This window comes from Oncorhynchus clarkii, chromosome 13, assembly GCF_045791955.1.
Source record: "Oncorhynchus clarkii lewisi isolate Uvic-CL-2024 chromosome 13, UVic_Ocla_1.0, whole genome shotgun sequence".
Taxonomy (NCBI): Eukaryota; Metazoa; Chordata; class Actinopteri; order Salmoniformes; family Salmonidae; genus Oncorhynchus; species Oncorhynchus clarkii.
In genome coordinates this window covers 52,494,368-52,514,074 of record NC_092159.1, presented here as the reverse complement: position 1 = coordinate 52,514,074, position 19,707 = coordinate 52,494,368, and the positions used below count along the sequence as shown (strand labels likewise).

General features: G+C 45.8%; 1 protein-coding gene across 1 annotated transcript in view; it reads left to right on the top strand.

Moving 5' to 3' along the window:
• The window catches only part of LOC139424038 (potassium channel subfamily T member 2-like), a 91,516-nt gene that overhangs the window by 50,389 nt on the left and 21,420 nt on the right, over positions 1 to 19,707 (top strand). Inside the window, exons 11-14 of the mRNA XM_071175725.1 lie at positions 14,386 to 14,550; positions 15,075 to 15,211; positions 15,945 to 16,008; positions 16,520 to 16,628. Of these exons, the coding sequence (XP_071031826.1) occupies positions 14,386 to 14,550; positions 15,075 to 15,211; positions 15,945 to 16,008; positions 16,520 to 16,628 (475 nt within the window). The remainder of the gene's footprint in view (positions 1 to 14,385; positions 14,551 to 15,074; positions 15,212 to 15,944; positions 16,009 to 16,519; positions 16,629 to 19,707) is intronic.

Sequence of the window (19,707 nt, the reverse complement as noted above, 5' to 3'; positions counted from 1 at the left end):
TGTCTATCACTACCTCAACCCACCTATTGTCTATCTATCACTACCTCAACCCACCTACTGTCTGTCTATCACTACCTCAACCCACCTACTGTCTGTCTATCACTACCTCAACCCACCTACTGTCTGTCTATCACTACCTCAACCCACCTATTGTCTGTCACTACCTCAAACCACCTACTGTCTATCGCTGCCTCAACCCACCTACTGTCAATCACTACCTCAACCCACCTACTGTCTGTCTATCACTACCTCAACCCACCTACTGTCTGTCTATCACTACCTCAACCCACCTACAGTCTGTCTATCACTACCTCAACCCAACTACTGTCTATCTATCACTACCTCAACCCACCTACTGTCTGTCTATCACTACCTCAACCCATCTATCACTACCTCAACCCACCTACTGTCTGTGTATCACTTCCTCAACCCACCTACTGTCTGTCTATCACTACCTCAACCCATCTATCACTACCTCAACCCACCTAGCACTACCTCAACCCACCTACTGTCTGTGTATCACTTCCTCAACCCACCTACTGTCTGTCTGTCACTACCTCAACCTACCTACTGTCTGTGTCTCACTACTTCAACCCACCTACTGTCTGTGTATCATTTCCTCAACCCACCTACTGTCTGTGTATCACTACCTCAACCCACCTTCTGTCTGTCTATCACTTCCTCAACCCACCTAATGTCTGTCTGTCACTACCTCAACCTACCTACTGTCTGTGTTTCACTACTTCAACCCACCTACTGTCTGTGTATCACTTCCTCAACCCACCTACTGTCTGTGTATCACTACCTCAACCCACCTTCTGTCTGTCTATCACTTCCTCAACCCACCTACTGCCTGTCTTTCACAACCTCAACCCACCTACTGTCTGTCTATCACTACCTCAACCCACCTACTGTCTATCTATCACTACCTCAAACCACCTACTGTTATCTATCACTACCTCAAATCACCTACTGTCTATCTATCACTACCTCAACCCACCTACTGTCTGTCACTACCACTACCTCAACCCACCTACTGTCTATCTATCACTACCTCAACCCACCAACGGTCCATCACTATCACTACCTCAACCCACCTACTGTCTATCTATCACTACCTAAACCTACCTACTGTCTCTCTATCACTACCTCAACCCACCTACTGTCTTTCTATCACTACCTCAACCCACCTACTGTCTATCTATCACTACCTCAACCCACCTACTGTCTATCTATCACTTCCTCAACCCACCTACTGTCTGTCTATCACTACCTCAACCCACCTACTGTCTATCTATCACTACCTCAACCCACCAACGGTCCATCACTATCGCTACCTCAACCCACCTACTGTCTGTCTATCACTACCTCAACCCACCTACTGTCTATCACTACCTCAACCCACCTACTGTCTGTCACTACCACTACCTCAACCCACCTACTGTCTATCTATCACTACCTCAACCCACCAACGGTCCATCACTATCACTACCTCAACCCACCTACTGTCTGTCTATCACTACCTCAACCCACCTATTGTTTGTCACTACCTCAACCCACCTACTGTCTATCGATGCCTCAACCCACCTACTGTCTATCAATAGTTCAACCCACCTACTGTCTGTCACTACCACTACCTCAACCCACCTACTGTCTGTCTATCACTTCCTCAACCCACCTACTGTCTGTCTGTCACTACCTCAACCTACCTACTGTCTGTGTATCACTACTTCAACCCACCTTCTGTCTGTCTATCACTTCCTCAACCCACCTACTGTCTGTCTATCACTACCTCAACCCACCTACTGTCTATCTATCACTACCTCAAACCACCTACTGTTATATATCACTACCTCAACCCACCTACTGTCTATCACTACCTCAAATCACCTACAGTCTATCTATCACTACCTCAACCCACCTACTGTCTATCACTACCTCAACCCACCTACTGTCTGTCACTACCACTACCTCAACCCACCTACTGTCTGTCTATCACTTCCTCAACCCACCTACTGTCTGTCTGTCACTACCTCAACCTACCTACTGTCTGTCTAGCACTACCTCAACCCACCTACTGTCTGTCTATCACTACCTCAACCCACCTACTGTCTGTCTATCACTACCTCAACCCACCTACTGTCTGTCTATCGCTGCCTCAACCCACTTACTGTCTATCACTACCTCAACCCACCTACTGTCTGTCTATCACTACCTCAACCCACCTACTGTCTGTCTATCACTACCTCAACCCACCTATTGTCTATCTATCACTACCTCAACCCACCTACTGTCTGTCTATCACTACCTCAACCCACCTACTGTCTGTCTATCACTACCTCAACCCACCTACTGTCTGTCTATCACTATCACTTCCTCAACCCACCTACTGTCTGTCTGTCACTGTCTGTCTATCACTACCTCAACCCACCTCAACCCACCTATTGTCTGTCACTACCTCAAACCACCTACTGTCTATCGCTGCCTCAACCCACCTACTGTCAATCACTACCTCAACCCACCTACTGTCTGTCTATCACTACCTCAACCCACCTACTGTCTGTCTATCACTACCTCAACCCACCTACAGTCTGTCTATCACTACCTCAACCCAACTACTGTCTATCTATCACTACCTCAACCCACCTACTGTCTGTCTATCACTACCTCAACCCATCTATCACTACCTACCTACTGTCTGTCTGTCTATCACTACCTCAACCCATCTATCACTACCTCAACCCACCTAGCACTACCTCAACCCACCTACTGTCTGTGTACCCACCTACTGTCTGTGTCACTACCTCAACCTACCTACTGTCTGTTCTCACTACTTCAACCCACCTACTGTCTGTGTATCATTTCCTACCTACTGTCTGTGTATCACTACCTCAACCCACCTTCTGTCTGTCTATCACTTCCTCAACCCACCTACTGCCTGTCTGTCACAACCTCAACCCACCTACTGTCAGTCTATCACTACCTCAACCCACCTACTGTCTATCTATCACTACCTTAAACCACCTACTGTTATCTATCACTACCTCAAATCACCTACTGTCTATCTATCACTACCTCAACCCACCTACTGTCTGTCTATCACTACCTCAACCCACCTATTGTCTGTCATTACCTCAAACCACCTACTGTCTATCGCTGCCTCAACCCACCTACTGTCAATCACTACCTCAACCCACTTACTGTCTATCACTACCTCAACCCACCTACTGTCTGTCTATCACTACCTCAACCCACCTACTGTCTGTCTATCACTACCTCAACCCACCTATTGTCTATCTATCACTACCTCAACCCACCTACTGTCTGTCTATCACTACCTCAACCCACCTACTGTCTGTCTATCACTACCTCAACCCACCTACTGTCTGTCTATCACTACCTCAACCCACCTATTGTCTGTCACTACCTCAAACCACCTACTGTCTATCGCTGCCTCAACCCACCTACTGTCAATCACTACCTCAACCCACCTACTGTCTGTCTATCACTACCTCAACCCACCTACTGTCTGTCTATCACTACCTCAACCCACCTACAGTCTGTCTATCACTACCTCAACCCAACTACTGTCTATCTATCACTACATCAACCCACCTACTGTCTGTCTATCACTACCTCAACCCATCTATCACTACCTCAACCCACCTACTGTCTGTGTATCACTTCCTCAACCCACCTACTGTCTGTCTATCACTACCTCAACCCATCTATCACTACCTCAACCCACCTAGCACTACCTCAACCCACCTACTGTCTGTGTATCACTTCCTCAACCCACCTACTGTCTGTCTGTCACTACCTCAACCTACCTACTGTCTGTGTCTCACTACTTCAACCCACCTACTGTCTGTGTATCATTTCCTCAACCCACCTACTGTCTGTGTATCACTACCTCAACCCACCTTCTGTCTGTCTATCACTTCCTCAACCCACCTACTGCCTGTCTGTCACAACCTCAACCCACCTACTGTCAGTCTATCACTACCTCAACCCACCTACTGTCTATCTATCACTACCTTAAACCACCTACTGTTATCTATCACTACCTCAAATCACCTACTGTCTATCTATCACTACCTCAACCCACCTACTGTCTGTCTATCACTACCTCAACCCACCTATTGTCTGTCACTACCTCAAACCACCTACTGTCTATCGCTGCCTCAACCCACCTACTGTCAATCACTACCTCAACCCACCTACTGTCTGTCTATCACTACCTCAACCCACCTACTGTCTGTCTATCACTACCTCAACCCAACTACTGTCTATCTATCATTACCTCAACCCACCTACTGTCTGTCTGTCACTACCTCAACCTACCTACTGTCTGTGTTTCACTACTTCAACCCACCTACTGTCTGTGTATCACTTCCTCAACCCACCTACTGTCTGTCTGTCACTACCTCAACCTACCTACTGTTTGTGTCTCACTACTTCAACCCACCTACTGTCTGTGTATCACTTCCTCAACCCACCTACTGTCTGTGTATCACTACCTCAACCCACCTTCTGTCTGTCTATCACTACCTCAACCCACCTACTGTCTATCTATCACTACCTCAAACCACCTACTGTTATCTATCACTACCTCAAATCACCTACTGTCTATCTATAACTACCTCAACCCACCTACTGTCTGTCACTACCACTACCTCAAACCACCTACTGTCTATCTATCACTACCTCAACCCACCAACGGTCCATCACTATCACTACCTCAACCCACCTACTGTCTATCTATCACTACCTAAACCTACCTACTGTCTCTCTATCACTACCTCAACCCACCTACTGTCTTTCTATCACTACCTCAACCCACCTACTGTCTATCTATCACTACCTAAACCTACCTACTGTCTCTCTATCACTACCTACTGTCTATCTATCACTACCTCAACCCACCTACTGTCTATCTATCACTTCCTCAACCCACCTACTGTCTGTCTATCACTACCTCAACCCACCTACTGTCTATCTATCACTACCTCAACCCACCAACGGTCCATCACTATCGCTACCTCAACCTACCTACTGTCTGTCTATCACTACCTCAACCCACCTATTGTTTGTCACTACCTCAAACCACCTACTGTCTATCGCTGCCTCAACCCACCTACTGTCTATCACTACCTCAACCCACCTACTGTCTGTCACTACCACTACCTCAACCCACCTACTGTCTATCTATCACTACCTCAACCCACCAACGGTCCATCACTATCACTACCTCAACCCACCTACTGTCTGTCTATCACTACCTCAACCCACCTATTGTTTGTCACTACCTCAAACCACCTACTGTCTATCGCTGCCTCAACCCACCTACTGTCTATCATTACTTCAACCCACCTACTGTCTGTCACTACCACTACCTCAACCCACCTACTGTCTGTCTATCACTTCCTCAACCCACCTACTGTCTGTCTGTCACTACCTCAACCTACCTACTGTCTGTGTATCACTACTTCAACCCACCTTCTGTCTGTCTATCACTTCCTCAACCCACCTACTGTCTGTCTATCACTACCTCAACCCACCTACTGTCTATCTATCACTACCTCAAACCACCTACTGTTATATATCACTACCTCAACCCACCTACTGTCTATCACTACCTCAAATCACCTACAGTCTATCTATCACTACCTCAACCCACCTACTGTCTATAACTACCTCAACCCACCTACTGTCTGTCACTACCACTACCTCAACCCACCTACTGTCTGTCTATCACTTCCTCAACCCACCTACTGTCTGTCTGTCACTACCTCAACCTACCTACTGTCTGTCTAGCACTACCTCAACCCACCTACTGTCTGTCTATCACTACCTCAACCCACCTACTGTCTGTCTATCACTACCTCAACCCACCTACTGTCTGTCTATCACTACCTCAACCCACCTACTGTCTGTCTATCACTACCTCAACCCACCTATTGTCTGTCACTACCTCAAACCACCTACTGTCTATCGCTGCCTCAACCCACCTACTGTCAATCACTACCTCAACCCACCTACTGTCTGTCTATCACTACCTCAACCCACCTACTGTCTGTCTATCACTCCCTCAACCCACCTACAGTCTGTCTATCACTACCTCAACCCAACTACTGTCTATCTATCACTACCTCAACCCACCTACTGTCTGTCTATCACTACCTCAACCCATCTATCACTACCTCAACCCACCTAGCACTACCTCAACCCACCTACTGTCTGTGTATCACTTCCTCAACCCACCTACTGTCTGTCTGTCACTACCTCAACCTACCTACTGTCTGTGTATCACTACTTCAACCCACCTACTGTTTGTGTATCACTTCCTCAACCCACCTACTGTCTGTGTATCACTACCTCAACCCACCTTCTGTCTGTCTATCACTTCCTCAACCCACCTACTGCCTGTCTGTCACAACCTCAACCCACCTACTGTCTGTCTATCACTACCTCAACCCACCTACTGTCTATCTATCACTACCTCAACCCACCTACTGTCTATCACTACCTCAAATCACCTACTGTCTATCTGTCACTACCTCAATCCACCTACTGTCTGTCACTACCACTACCTCAACCCACCTACTGTCTATCTATCACTACCTCAACCCACCAACGGTCCATCACTATCACTACCTCAACCCACCTACTGTCTGTCTATTACTACCTCAACCCACCTACTGTCTATCTATCACTACCTCAAACCACCTACTGTTATCTATCACTACCTCAACCCACCTACTGTCTATCACTACCTCAGATCACCTACTGTCTATCTGTCACTACCTCAACCCACCTACTGTCTGTCACTACCACTACCTCAACCCACCTACTGTCTATCTATCACTACCTCAACCCACCAACGGTCCATCACTATCACTACCTCAACCCACCTGCTGTCTGTCACTACCACTACCTCAACCCACCTACTGTCTGTCAATCACTACCTCAACCCACCTACTGTCTGTCTATCACTACCTCAACCCACCTACTGTCTGTCTATCACTACCTCAACCCACCTACAGTCTGTATATCACTACCTCAACCCAACTACTGTCTATCTATCACTACCTCATCCCACCTACTGTCTGTCTATCACTACCTCAACCCATCTATCACTACCTCAACCCACCTAGCACTACCTCAACCCACCTACTGTCTGTGTATCACTTCCTCAACCCACCTACTGTCTGTCTGTCACTACCTCAACCTACCTACTGTCTGTGTCTCACTACTTCAACCCACCTTCTGTTTGTGTATCACTTCCTCAACCCACCTACTGTCTGTCTGTCACTACCTCAACCTACCTACTGTCTGTGTCTCACTACTTCAACCCACCTACTGTTTGTGTATCACTTCCTCAACCCACCTACTGTCTGTGTATCACTACCTCAACCCACCTTCTGTCTATCACTTCCTCAACCCACCTACTGCCTGTCTGTCACAACCTCAACCCACCTACTGTCTATCTATCACTACCTCAAACCACCTACTGTTATCTATCACTACCTCAAACCACCTACTGTTATCTATCACTACCTCAACCCACCTACTGTCTATCTATCACTACCTCAAACCACCTACTGTTATCTATCACTACCTCAACCCACCTACTGTCTATCACTACCTCAGATCACCTACTGTCTATCTGTCACTACCTCAACCCACCTACTGTCTGTCACTACCACTACCTCAACCCACCTACTGTCTATCTATCACTACCTCAACCCACCAACGGTCCATCACTATCACTACCTCAACCCACCTGCTGTCTGTCACTACCACTACCTCAACCCACCTACTGTCTGTCAATCACTACCTCAACCCACCTACTGTCTGTCTATCACTACCTCAACCCACCTACTGTCTGTCTATCACTACCTCAACCCACCTACAGTCTGTATATCACTACCTCAACCCAACTACTGTCTATCTATCACTACCTCATCCCACCTACTGTCTGTCTATCACTACCTCAACCCATCTATCACTACCTCAACCCACCTAGCACTACCTCAACCCACCTACTGTCTGTGTATCACTTCCTCAACCCACCTACTGTCTGTCTGTCACTACCTCAACCTACCTACTGTCTGTGTCTCACTACTTCAACCCACCTTCTGTTTGTGTATCACTTCCTCAACCCACCTACTGTCTGTCTGTCACTACCTCAACCTACCTACTGTCTGTGTCTCACTACTTCAACCCACCTACTGTTTGTGTATCACTTCCTCAACCCACCTACTGTCTGTGTATCACTACCTCAACCCACCTTCTGTCTATCACTTCCTCAACCCACCTACTGCCTGTCTGTCACAACCTCAACCCACCTACTGTCTATCTATCACTACCTCAAACCACCTACTGTTATCTATCACTACCTCAAACCACCTACTGTTATCTATCACTACCTCAACCCACCTACTGTCTATCACTACCTCAAATCACCTACTGTCTATCTATCACTACCTCAACCCACCTACTGTCTGTCACTACCACTACCTCAACCCACCTACTGTCTATCTATCACTACCTAAACCCACCAACGGTCCATCACTATCACTACCTCAACCCACCTACTGTCTGTCTATTACTACCTCAACCCACCTACTGTCTATCTATCACTACCTCAACCCACCTACTGTCTGTCACTACCACTACCTCAACCCACCTACTGTCTATCTATCACTACCTCAACCCACCAACGGTCCATCACTATCACTACCTCACTGTCTGTCTATTACTACCTCAACCCACCTACTGTCTATCTATCACTACCTCAACCCACCTACTGTCTATATATCACTACCTAAACCTACCTACTGTCTCTCTATCACTACCTCAACCCACCTACTGTCTTTCTATCACTACCTCAACCCACCTACTGTCTATCTATCACTACCTCAACCCACCTACTGTCTATCTATCACTACCTCAACCCACCAACGGTCCATCACTATCACTACCTCAACCCACCTACTGTCTTTCTATCACTACCTCAACCCACCTACTGTCTATCTATCACTACCTCAACCCACCTACTGTCTGTCTATCACTACCTCAACCCACCTACTGTCTGTCTATCACTACCTCAACCCACCTACTGTCTATCACTACCTCAACCCACCTACTGTCTGTCTATCACTTCCTCAACCCACCTACTGTCTGTCTGTCACTACCTCAACCTACCTACTGTCTGTGTCTCACTACTTCAACCCACCTACTGTTTGTGTATCACTTCCTCAACCCACCTACTGTCTGTGTATCACTACCTCAACCCACCTTCTGTCTATCACTTCCTCAACCCACCTACTGCCTGTCTGTCACAACCTCAACCCACCTACTGTCTATCTATCACTACCTCAAACCACCTACTGTTATCTATCACTACCTCAAACCACCTACTGTTATCTATCACTACCTCAACCCACCTACTGTCTATCACTACCTCAAATCACCTACTGTCTATCTATCACTACCTCAACCCACCAACGGTCCATCACTATCACTACCTCAACCCACCTACTGTCTGTCTATTACTACCTCAACCCACCTACTGTCTATCTATCACTACCTCAACCCACCAACGGTCCATCACTATCACTACCTCAACCCACCTACTGTCTGTCTATTACTACCTCAACCCACCTACTGTCTATCTATCACTACCTCAACCCACCTACTGTCTGTCACTACCACTACCTCAACCCACCTACTGTCTATCTATCACTACCTCAACCCACCAACGGTCCATCACTATCACTACCTCAACCCACCTACTGTCTGTCTATTACTACCTCAACCCACCTACTGTCTATCTATCACTACCTCAACCCACCTACTGTCTATGTATCACTACCTAAACCTACCTACTGTCTCTCTATCACTACCTCAACCCACCTACTGTCTTTCTATCACTACCTCAACCCACCTACTGTCTATCTATCACTACCTCAACCCACCTACTGTCTTTCTATCACTACCTCAACCCACCTACTGTCTATCTATCACTACCTCAACCCACCTACTGTCTGTCTATCACTACCTCAACCCACCTACTGTCTGTCTATCACTACCTCAACCCACCTACTGTCTATCACTACCTCAACCCACCTACTGTCTGTCTATCACTACCTCAACCCACCTACTGTCTGTCTATCACTACCTCAACCCACCTACTGTCTATCTATCACTACCTCAACCCACCTACTGTCTGTCTGTCACTACCTCAACCCACCTACTGTCTATCTATCACTACCTCAACCCACCTACTGTCTATCACTTCCTCAACCCACCTACTGTCTGTCACTATCACTACCTCAACCCACCTACGGTCTGTCTATCACTACCTCAACCCACCTACTGTATGTCTATCACTACCTCAACCAACCTACTGTCCGTCTGTCACTACCTCAACCCACCTACTGTCTGTCTGTCACTACCTCAACCCACCTACTGTCTGTCTGTCACTACCTCAATCCACCTACTGTCTATCTATCACTACCTCAACCCACCTACTGTCTATCACTTCCTCAACCCACCTACTGTCTGTCACTCTCACTACCTCAACCCACCTACGGTCTGTCTATCACTACCTCAACCCACCTACTGTCTGTCTATCACTAACTCAACTCACCTACTGTCTGTCTATCACTACCTCAACCCACCTACTGTCTGTGTATCACTTCCTCAACCCACCTACTGTCTATCTATCACTACCTCAACCCACCAACGTTCCATCACTATCACTACCTCAACCTACCTACTGTCTCTCTATCACTACCTCAAACCACCTACTGTCTCTCTATCATTACCTCAACCCACCTACTGTCTCTCTGTCACTACCTCAACCCACCTACTGTCTGTCTATTACTACCTCAACCCACCTACTGTCTATCTATCACTACCTCAACCCACCTACTGTCTATCTATTTCTACCTAAACCTACCTACTGTCTCTCTATCACTACATCAACCCACCTACTGTCTCTCTATCACTACCTCAACCCACCTACTGTCTATCTATCACTACCTCAACCCGCCTACTGTCTATCTATCACTTCCTCAACCCACCTACTGTCTGTCTATCACTACCTCAACCCACCTACTGTCTGTCTATCACTACCTCATCCCACCTACTGTCTGTCTATCACTACCTCAACCCACCTACTGTCTATCTATCACTACCTCAACCCACCAACGGTCCATCACTATCACTACCTCAACCCACCTACTTTCTATCTATCACTACCTCAACCCACCTACTGTCTGTCCATCACTACCTCAACCCACCTACTGTCTGTCTATCACTACCTCAACCCACCTACTGTCTGTCTGTCACTACCTCAACCCACCTACTGTCTATCTATCACTACCTCAACCCACCTACTGTCTATCACTTCCTCAACCCACCTACTGTCTGTCACTATCACTACCTCAACCCACCTACTGTCTGTCTATCACTACCTCAACCCACCTACTGTCTGTCTGTCACTACCTCAACCCACCTACTGTCTGTCTGTCACTACCTCAACCCACCTACTGTCTATCTATCACTACCTCAACCCACCTACTGTCTATCTATCACTACCTCAACCCACCTACTGTCTGTCTATCACTACCTCAACCCACCTACTGCCTGTCTATCACTACCTCAACCCACCTACTGTCTTTCTATCACTACCTCAACCCACCTACTTTCTGTCACTACCTCAACCCACCAACGGTCCATCACTATCACTACCTCAACCCACCTACTCTCTGTCTATCACTACCTCAACCCACCTACTGTCTATCTATCACTACCTCAACCCACCTACTGTCTGTCTATCACTACCTCAACCCACCTACTGTCTGTCACTACCTCAACTCACCTACTGTCTATCTATCACTACCTCAACCCACCAACGGTCCATCACTATCACTACCTCAACCCACCTACTGTCTGTCTATTACTACCTCAACCCACCTACTGTCTATCTATCACTACCTCAACCCACCTACTGTCTATCTATCACTACCTCAACCCACCTACTGTCTATCCATCACTACCTCAACCCACCTACTGTCTGTCTATCACCACCTCAACCCACCTACTGTCTGTCTATCACTACCTCAACCCACCTACTGTCTGTCTATCACTACCTCAACCCACCTACTGTCTATCTATCACTACCTCAACCCACCAATGGTCCATCACTATCACTACCTCAACCCACCTACTGTCTGTCTATCACTACCTCAACCCACCTACTGTCTATCTATCACTACCTCAACCCACCTACTGTCAGTCTATCACTACTGTCTGTCTATCACTACCTCAACCCACCTATTGTCTGTCACTACCTCAAACCACCTACTGTCTATCACTACCTCAACCCACCTACTGTCTCTCTATCACTACCTCAACTCACCTACTGTATGTCTATCACTACCTCAACCCACCTACTGTCTGTCTATCACTACCTCAACCCAGCTACTGTCTGTCTGTCACTACCTCAACCCACCTACAGTCTCTCTATCACTACCTCAACCCACCTACTGTCTATCTATCACTACCTCAACCCAGCTACTGTCTGTCTATCACTACCTCAACCCACCTACTGTCTGTCTGTCACTACCTCAAACCACATACTGTCTCTCTATCACTACCTCAACCCACATACTGTCTCTCTATCACTACCTCAAACCACCTACTGTCTGTGTATCACTACCTCAACTAGAGGTCTTTACGGATATACCCTAACTTGATCAACCCGAGATCCGACAGGTATCCGAACAGGTCAGATCCAAAATTCTGTAGTTGACCCTCGGATCCCCAGACGGATCACGCTTGATGGACACAGACCTCGGATCTGTCTGAAAATATGTGAAATACCGACCAGATACGAAATTATATTTGAAAAAGAAATATCCTGATAAAAATAAATATCCTCAATAAATCACATTTGCTACGCATGGCAGTTGGTTCAGTCAAAAGCATTAATCTCTCTCCTCTGTCTGTCTGCCTCTCTCTCTGTCTGGCTTTAACTCTCGCTATAGCGAACTTGCAACATTGTTTCAACTGGGCCCTCACTGTTTCCTGTGCCAATGAGCTCGGAACAGACAACGCTGTATTTGTGCAAGGGAGAAGTGTACAGGTAGCCTATTTTATGATGTTTCCACTGGAGATCTGGGATCAGCAACATCTATTTCACACCGAGGCGCTGTGGTTACTTAGGCCTATCGAGAAGGGAAGCGTTGGAAAGAATTTTCAAATACAGAGAGGAACTATTGTCATTCGCAATGGATGTAAAACACTCTGTTGATTGTCTGTGTGAGGTGACTAAAAAAATACTTTGAGAATCTCCACAGCTCATCAGTGGTGGTGAGTTAAGAAAAGCAGATATACTATTAGACATCCCCAAATGGAAACTTTTATAGGCCTAGATTTGCACGCAGGGCAGGTATTTCTATTCATGCTCAAGCAAAATATACCAAAATATACCCTCTATCAATACCTCAACCCACCTATTGTCTATCTATCACTACCTCAACCCACCTACTGTCTATCTATCACTACCTCAACCCACCTACTGTCTATCTATCACTACCTCAATCTACCTACTGTCTATCACTACCTCAAACCACCTACTCTCTGTCACTTATCACTACCTCAACCCTCCTACTATCTATTTATCACTACCTTAACCCACCTACTGTCTTTCACTATCACTACCTGAACCCACCTACTGTCTATCTATCACCACCTCAACCCACCTACTGTCTATCTATCACTATCTCAACACACCTACTGTCTTTCACTATCACTACCTCAACCCTCCTACTATCTATTTATCACTACCTTAACCCACCTACTGTCTTTCACTATCACTACCTCAACCCACCTACTGTCTATCTATCACTACCTCAACCCACCTACTGTCTATCTATCACTATCTCAACACACCTACTGTCTTTCACTATCACTGCCTCAAACCACCTACTGTCTATCACTACCTCAACCCACCTACTGTCTATATATCACTTCCTCAACCCACCAACTGTCCATCACTATCACTACCTCAACCCACCTACTGTCTATCTATCACTACCTCAAACCACCTACTGTCTATCTATCACTACCTCAACCCACCTACTGTCTATCTATCACTATCTCAACACACCTACTGTCTTTCACTATCACTACCTCAACCCACCTACTGTCTATCTATCACTACCTCAACCCACCTACTGCCTTTCACTACCTCAACCCACCTACAATGTATCTATCACTACCTCAACTCACCTACTGTCTTTCACTACCTCAACCCACCTACTGTCTGTCCATCACTAATTACACTAATATAATTCTTGCCATCTGTAGTTTGAGCAGCTGGCCTTCCTGTGGATGGAGCGCCAGAAGTCTGGGGGGAACTACAGCCGATACCGGGCCCAGACGGAGAAGCACGTGGTGCTGTGTGTCAGCTGCCTCAAGATAGACCTCCTCATGGACTTCCTCAACGAGTTCTTCGCTCACCCCAGACTGCAGGTCTCTCCATTAAACCTTAACTAGGGCAGGGATGGGCAACTTTGATTGGGGTGAGGGCCACAAAACAATCTGATCTGAGGGGCCTCAGTGACTCGCTGGTCTGCGTACCCACATCTACAGTATATCCACACATGCAGTCATACAGTCAGAGCCGACTCTAGCCTTATGGGAGCCGTAAGGAAAATGTTGGTCCCCCCTTCCCCCTTGACGAGAAAAAAAAATGCAACGTTTTAGAGTTAATTTCCTGCAATTCTACACATTTTTCCATTAGGAAGATGAGATACGGTGTGATTAACGTGTGTGTGCGTGTATTCATGTGTGTGTGCGTGTGTGTACATCTCTGTAATCCTCTCCAGGAGCTGAAGCAGCTGAGGTTAAAACAGGGGATTCAATCAGCATTAGCATAGATCAAACAACATGTTTTATTTTCAGGAGCAGCTGGGTGAGGGTGTGAGAGAATATTTGTGTGAGACCCTCTCGTCCCTCCCATTAACCCCAATGTGTGTGTGTGTGTCCATCTATAGGACTACTACGTGGTGATCCTGTGCCCGGCAGAGATGGATGTACAGGTACGGAGGGTCCTCCACGTGCCCCTGTGGGCACAGAGGGTCATCTACCTGCAGGGCTCCGCCCTCAAGGACCAAGACCTCATGAGGGCCAAGTGAGTCCCCTGCATCGGGTCCCCACCCAAATCACAGCTATGCTACTGGGGCCCCAAATTGCAGCTATGTTACAGTGAAAGGGAAAGGAAGGGGGATACCTAGTCAGTTGTATAACTGAATGCATTCAACTGAAATGTGTCTTCTGCATTTAACCCAACCCCTCTGAATCAGAGAGGTGTGGGGGACTTCCATAATCAACATCCACGTCTTTGGCGGCCATGTAACAGGTTAACTGCCTTGCTCAGGGGGCAGAACGACTGATTTTTACCTTGTCAGCTCGGGGATTCGATCCAGAAACCTTCAGTTACTGGCCCAAAGCTCTAACCACTAGACTACCTGCTGCCCCTCCAGGGACCCCAAAACAAGACATGCTTACAGGGGCATATCTCATAAGCAGTGTTAGACAGTTATCAGGGCAGATAGCAGTTACAGTACACTGGCTCTGTTCAATAAAGACAGCAAATAAAATGATTGTATTTTCTCCTCCTCGTCTCTTCTGCTGCCCTGGTAGTAACTCGCTGTGAAGTCGTGTGTGTTAGAAGAACAAATGTATTGTTCTATTGTCCTGTTCCTCCTTTGTTCTCTCTCAAAAACATGACAACAACAACATCCACCCCCCCTCTCTCTCCTCTCATCCTTTCATCTCCTGTTCCTCTCTCCTCCTCCTGCCTCTATCTGACCTGTGTCCTGTCTTGGCCTGACCCCTCCTGCTGCTCTACTAACTGGCTGTAGGATGGACGATGCTGAGGCCTGTTTTATCCTCAGTAACCGATTTGAGGTGGACCGCTTCGCTGCTGTACGTTCCTCAATCTCCTTTTAAGACTTTTAATCTCCACAACGCCAGCCTCCTTCTTTTCCTGTCCTCCACTCTTCTTTCCCTCCTTCACAGCTTTCTCTCTCTACCTCTACTATATTTTTATCAAAATGTAAATGATCATCCTAAGAACTATTTCACAACTTTTATTTATCTTCTTATTTTACCCTGGCTCCTATTTTCCTCTCTGCGTTGCCGTTCTTAACAGACTATTTCACACCTGTGACAGAATTACGGGAATTTTCCTTTCTGGTGTGGCTATAGCCTGTTAGTTCTGTTGAAAGCTCCGTGCCCTAGTTGAAGAGGCTTACCAGGGGGATTGTATATAGAGGAGATACAATCTGTGACTGTGGAGGAGCTACTGGTGCTGCTAATGATTTGAGTCTGTCTCTCTCTCTCTCTCTCTCTCTCTCTCTCTCTCTCTCTCTCTCTCTCTCTCTCTCTCTCACACTCACACTCACACTCACACTCACACTCACTCACTCACTCACAGGATCACCAGACCATTCTAAGAGCCTGGGCGGTGAAGGACTTTGCCCCAAACTGCCCCCTGTATGTCCAGATCCTCAAACCTGAGAACAAGTTCCACGTCAAGTTTGCAGGTCAGAGCATTGAGTGTGGGAATGTGTGCGTCCGTTCGACTATGTGTGTACAGTTGTGTGCCTATGGGTCTTTTTATACATAATGGGGCCAATGTGTGACATTGGGATACATATTTTCAAATGGTTTAAAAATAATAATAATGTAGTTCCACATTTGTACTTAGAGGAATAAAAGGTAGTATATGCAACATGGCCCATAACTCCACCTATTCAACAACATAGACCTAGGACTATACCTCCTTTAAGCAGGGTTCATACACACATTGGCAAGTCAAATTCAAGGACTTTCAGGGACTTTTTCAAGTACTTAATTGTAATTTTCATGGACCTCAATGTTATACGATTGTATATGTTATATAATTGTACTTATAGGGCCTAATATAGAACCCTCCTTCCCCCCAAAAAGCTATCAAAAAGTGTCAATAAAGTAGACCATTACCACTAAAAAATAATGCATTTTTTAGGCCTTGCAAATGCATTGATATTCACATTATTATTACATTATAAAATATGTTAGAATAATGTGGACATTGCCTGACTAAATAAATTGGATGCATGCATGGCAACCTTTCTGTAGCCTATGTGGCCGACGCAGGCACACATAATAAAGCCATGAATAGCTGTAGCATTACAATCTCACCACCAGTAACAAATAACCAGGTTCCTTTTTTAATGGAAGGATTTGTATGTATGGTCAAGTTGAATAGTTGAATGTATAGTTGAAGAGAACATCGGATGTTGTCGTCATCATAATAACATGGTTTTACAGCAACAGAGTAGTGCAACGCAACAACACCCTTTTATTCAAGCGACAATAATTACAAGGACTTTTCAAACACCAATCTGAGGAAATGTCAGATTTTCAAAAAAATGTATTTAAAAAAACAAACATCAGAAAACATTACCTTGATGCTTTCTCTGTTAAATCTAACAAGACCCTGCTGTGAATCAAGCAGACAACAACAGATGATCAACATAAATTCTCTAGGGATATTAGATCCAACATGAATCCAGGCACAACTGTCTTCCCCATATGGAATGAGACACCAAAACACATTTTTTTCCAGCACTTGGTCTGTTGTTGCATCGCATGCACTATCACAACAACTGTTCATCACTTGACTCTCATTCAGAAAATTCCTTCCTGGATCAGATGATGATGTGTGAAAATAAAGCAGCGTAACTAATCACCTGGACACCATATGTGCATCCAACAAGTGTTATTCATAATTATTGAAGAACCACGTTAAGGACAGTATCGATTTAGGTTTGAAGTATCAAGGTAATACTCTTTCGGTTAGCATCACATCATTTGGGATTTGTGTGCCCATGAAAACTGTGTTCACCCCCTGACATAAGGAGACACAAAATGTTTTGTAGTTACACTGCATTACTGAGATGGAAACTCATCTCTCCTTTTAATACTTTTAATCTCCACAACGCCACCCTCCTTCTTTTCCTGTCCTCCACTCTTCTTTCCCTCCTTCACAGCTTTCTCTCTCTACCTCTATGTTGATCATCTGTTGTTGTCTGCTTGATTCACAGCAGGGTCTTGTTAGATTTAACAGAGAAAGCATCAGGGAAACAAAGCCTTTTCCTGTTCAGCAAACCGTCATAAAGTACCAATCAAGTAGCACTTGTTAGGAATAGGAGAGAGAAAGATGAGGAGGCAAAGACATCACTTTTGGCCTTCACCTTCTCGTTCTGTATCTCTCTCAATTCAATTCAAAGTGTCTTTATTGGCATGGGAAACATGTTTACATGGCCAAAGCAAGTGAAATCATTTCATTTCAAGTGTTATATTATATACAATGTTTTACCAATTATAGTTTGAGTAGTAGGGGAAGATAAATAAACATATAAATATTGGTGGTATTTACAATGTTGTTTGTGTGCCACTGGTTGCCCTTTTCTCATGACAACTGGCCACAAATCTTGCTGCCCGGATTGCACATTGTGGTATCTCTCTCTCGCTCTCTCGCTCTCAATTCTCGATTTTGATAATTAGCGGGTATCGGCCTAATTCTGCTCTGCATGCATTATTTTGTGTTTTATGTTGTACACAGAGGATATTTTTTGCAGAATTCTGCAAGCAGAGTCGCAATTTCGTGTTTGTCCCATTTTGTGAATTCTTGGTTGGTGAGCGGACCCCAGACCTCACAACCATAAAGGGCAATGGGTTCTATACCTAATTAAAGTATTTTTTTGCCAGATCCTAATTGGTATGTAAAATTTGATGTTCCTTTTGATGGCATAGAATGCCCATCTGGCCTTGTCGCTCAGATTGTTTGCAGCTATGTAGAAGTAACCTGTGATGCTGTTGTTTAGGCCGAGGTAGGTATAGTTTTTTGTGTGCTCTAGGGCAACGGTGTCTAGATGGAATTTGTATTCGTGGTCCTGGCAACTGGGCCTTTTTTAGAACAGTATTATTTTTGTCTTACTGAGATTTACTGATGGTCCAGATCTGACAGAATCTGTGCATAAGGTCTAGGTGCTGCTGTAGGCCCTCCTTGGTTGGGGACAGAAGAACCAGATCATCAGCAAACAGTAGATACAGTATTTGACATCAGATTTTAGTAGGGCGAGGCCAGGTGCTGCAGACTGTTCTAGTGCCCTTGCTAATTCATTGATATATATATGTTGAAGAGGGTGGGGCTCAAGATGCATCCCTGTCTCACCCCTCGGCCCTGTGGAAAGAAATGTGTGTGTTATGTACAATTTTAACTGTATGTTGGGATGGCTCTATGCAGAGAGGCAGAGACAGGAGACTGCCACTCAAGTTCTCTCTCTGTGTGGGAAGGATCAGAGTGGGTTTATACGAATCAGAATTGGCTTGTGGGTTGACTGGGTTGCGTGGTGTTGATTTTCCCTGACCAAATGCTGAACAACAATGACCTGGTGTTTCTGGTGGGCTGAGCTATATTAGCACGGTCAATAGCCTGGTCACTTACACATACCATCACACAATAACTGCATGCTGATTTAATTAGGGTTGCTGTTTGGGCAGACCTGCAGTAATTACTATCTGCTGCCAGCGTGGGAGTTCACCTCGCACAGAGACACACACAGAGACACACAC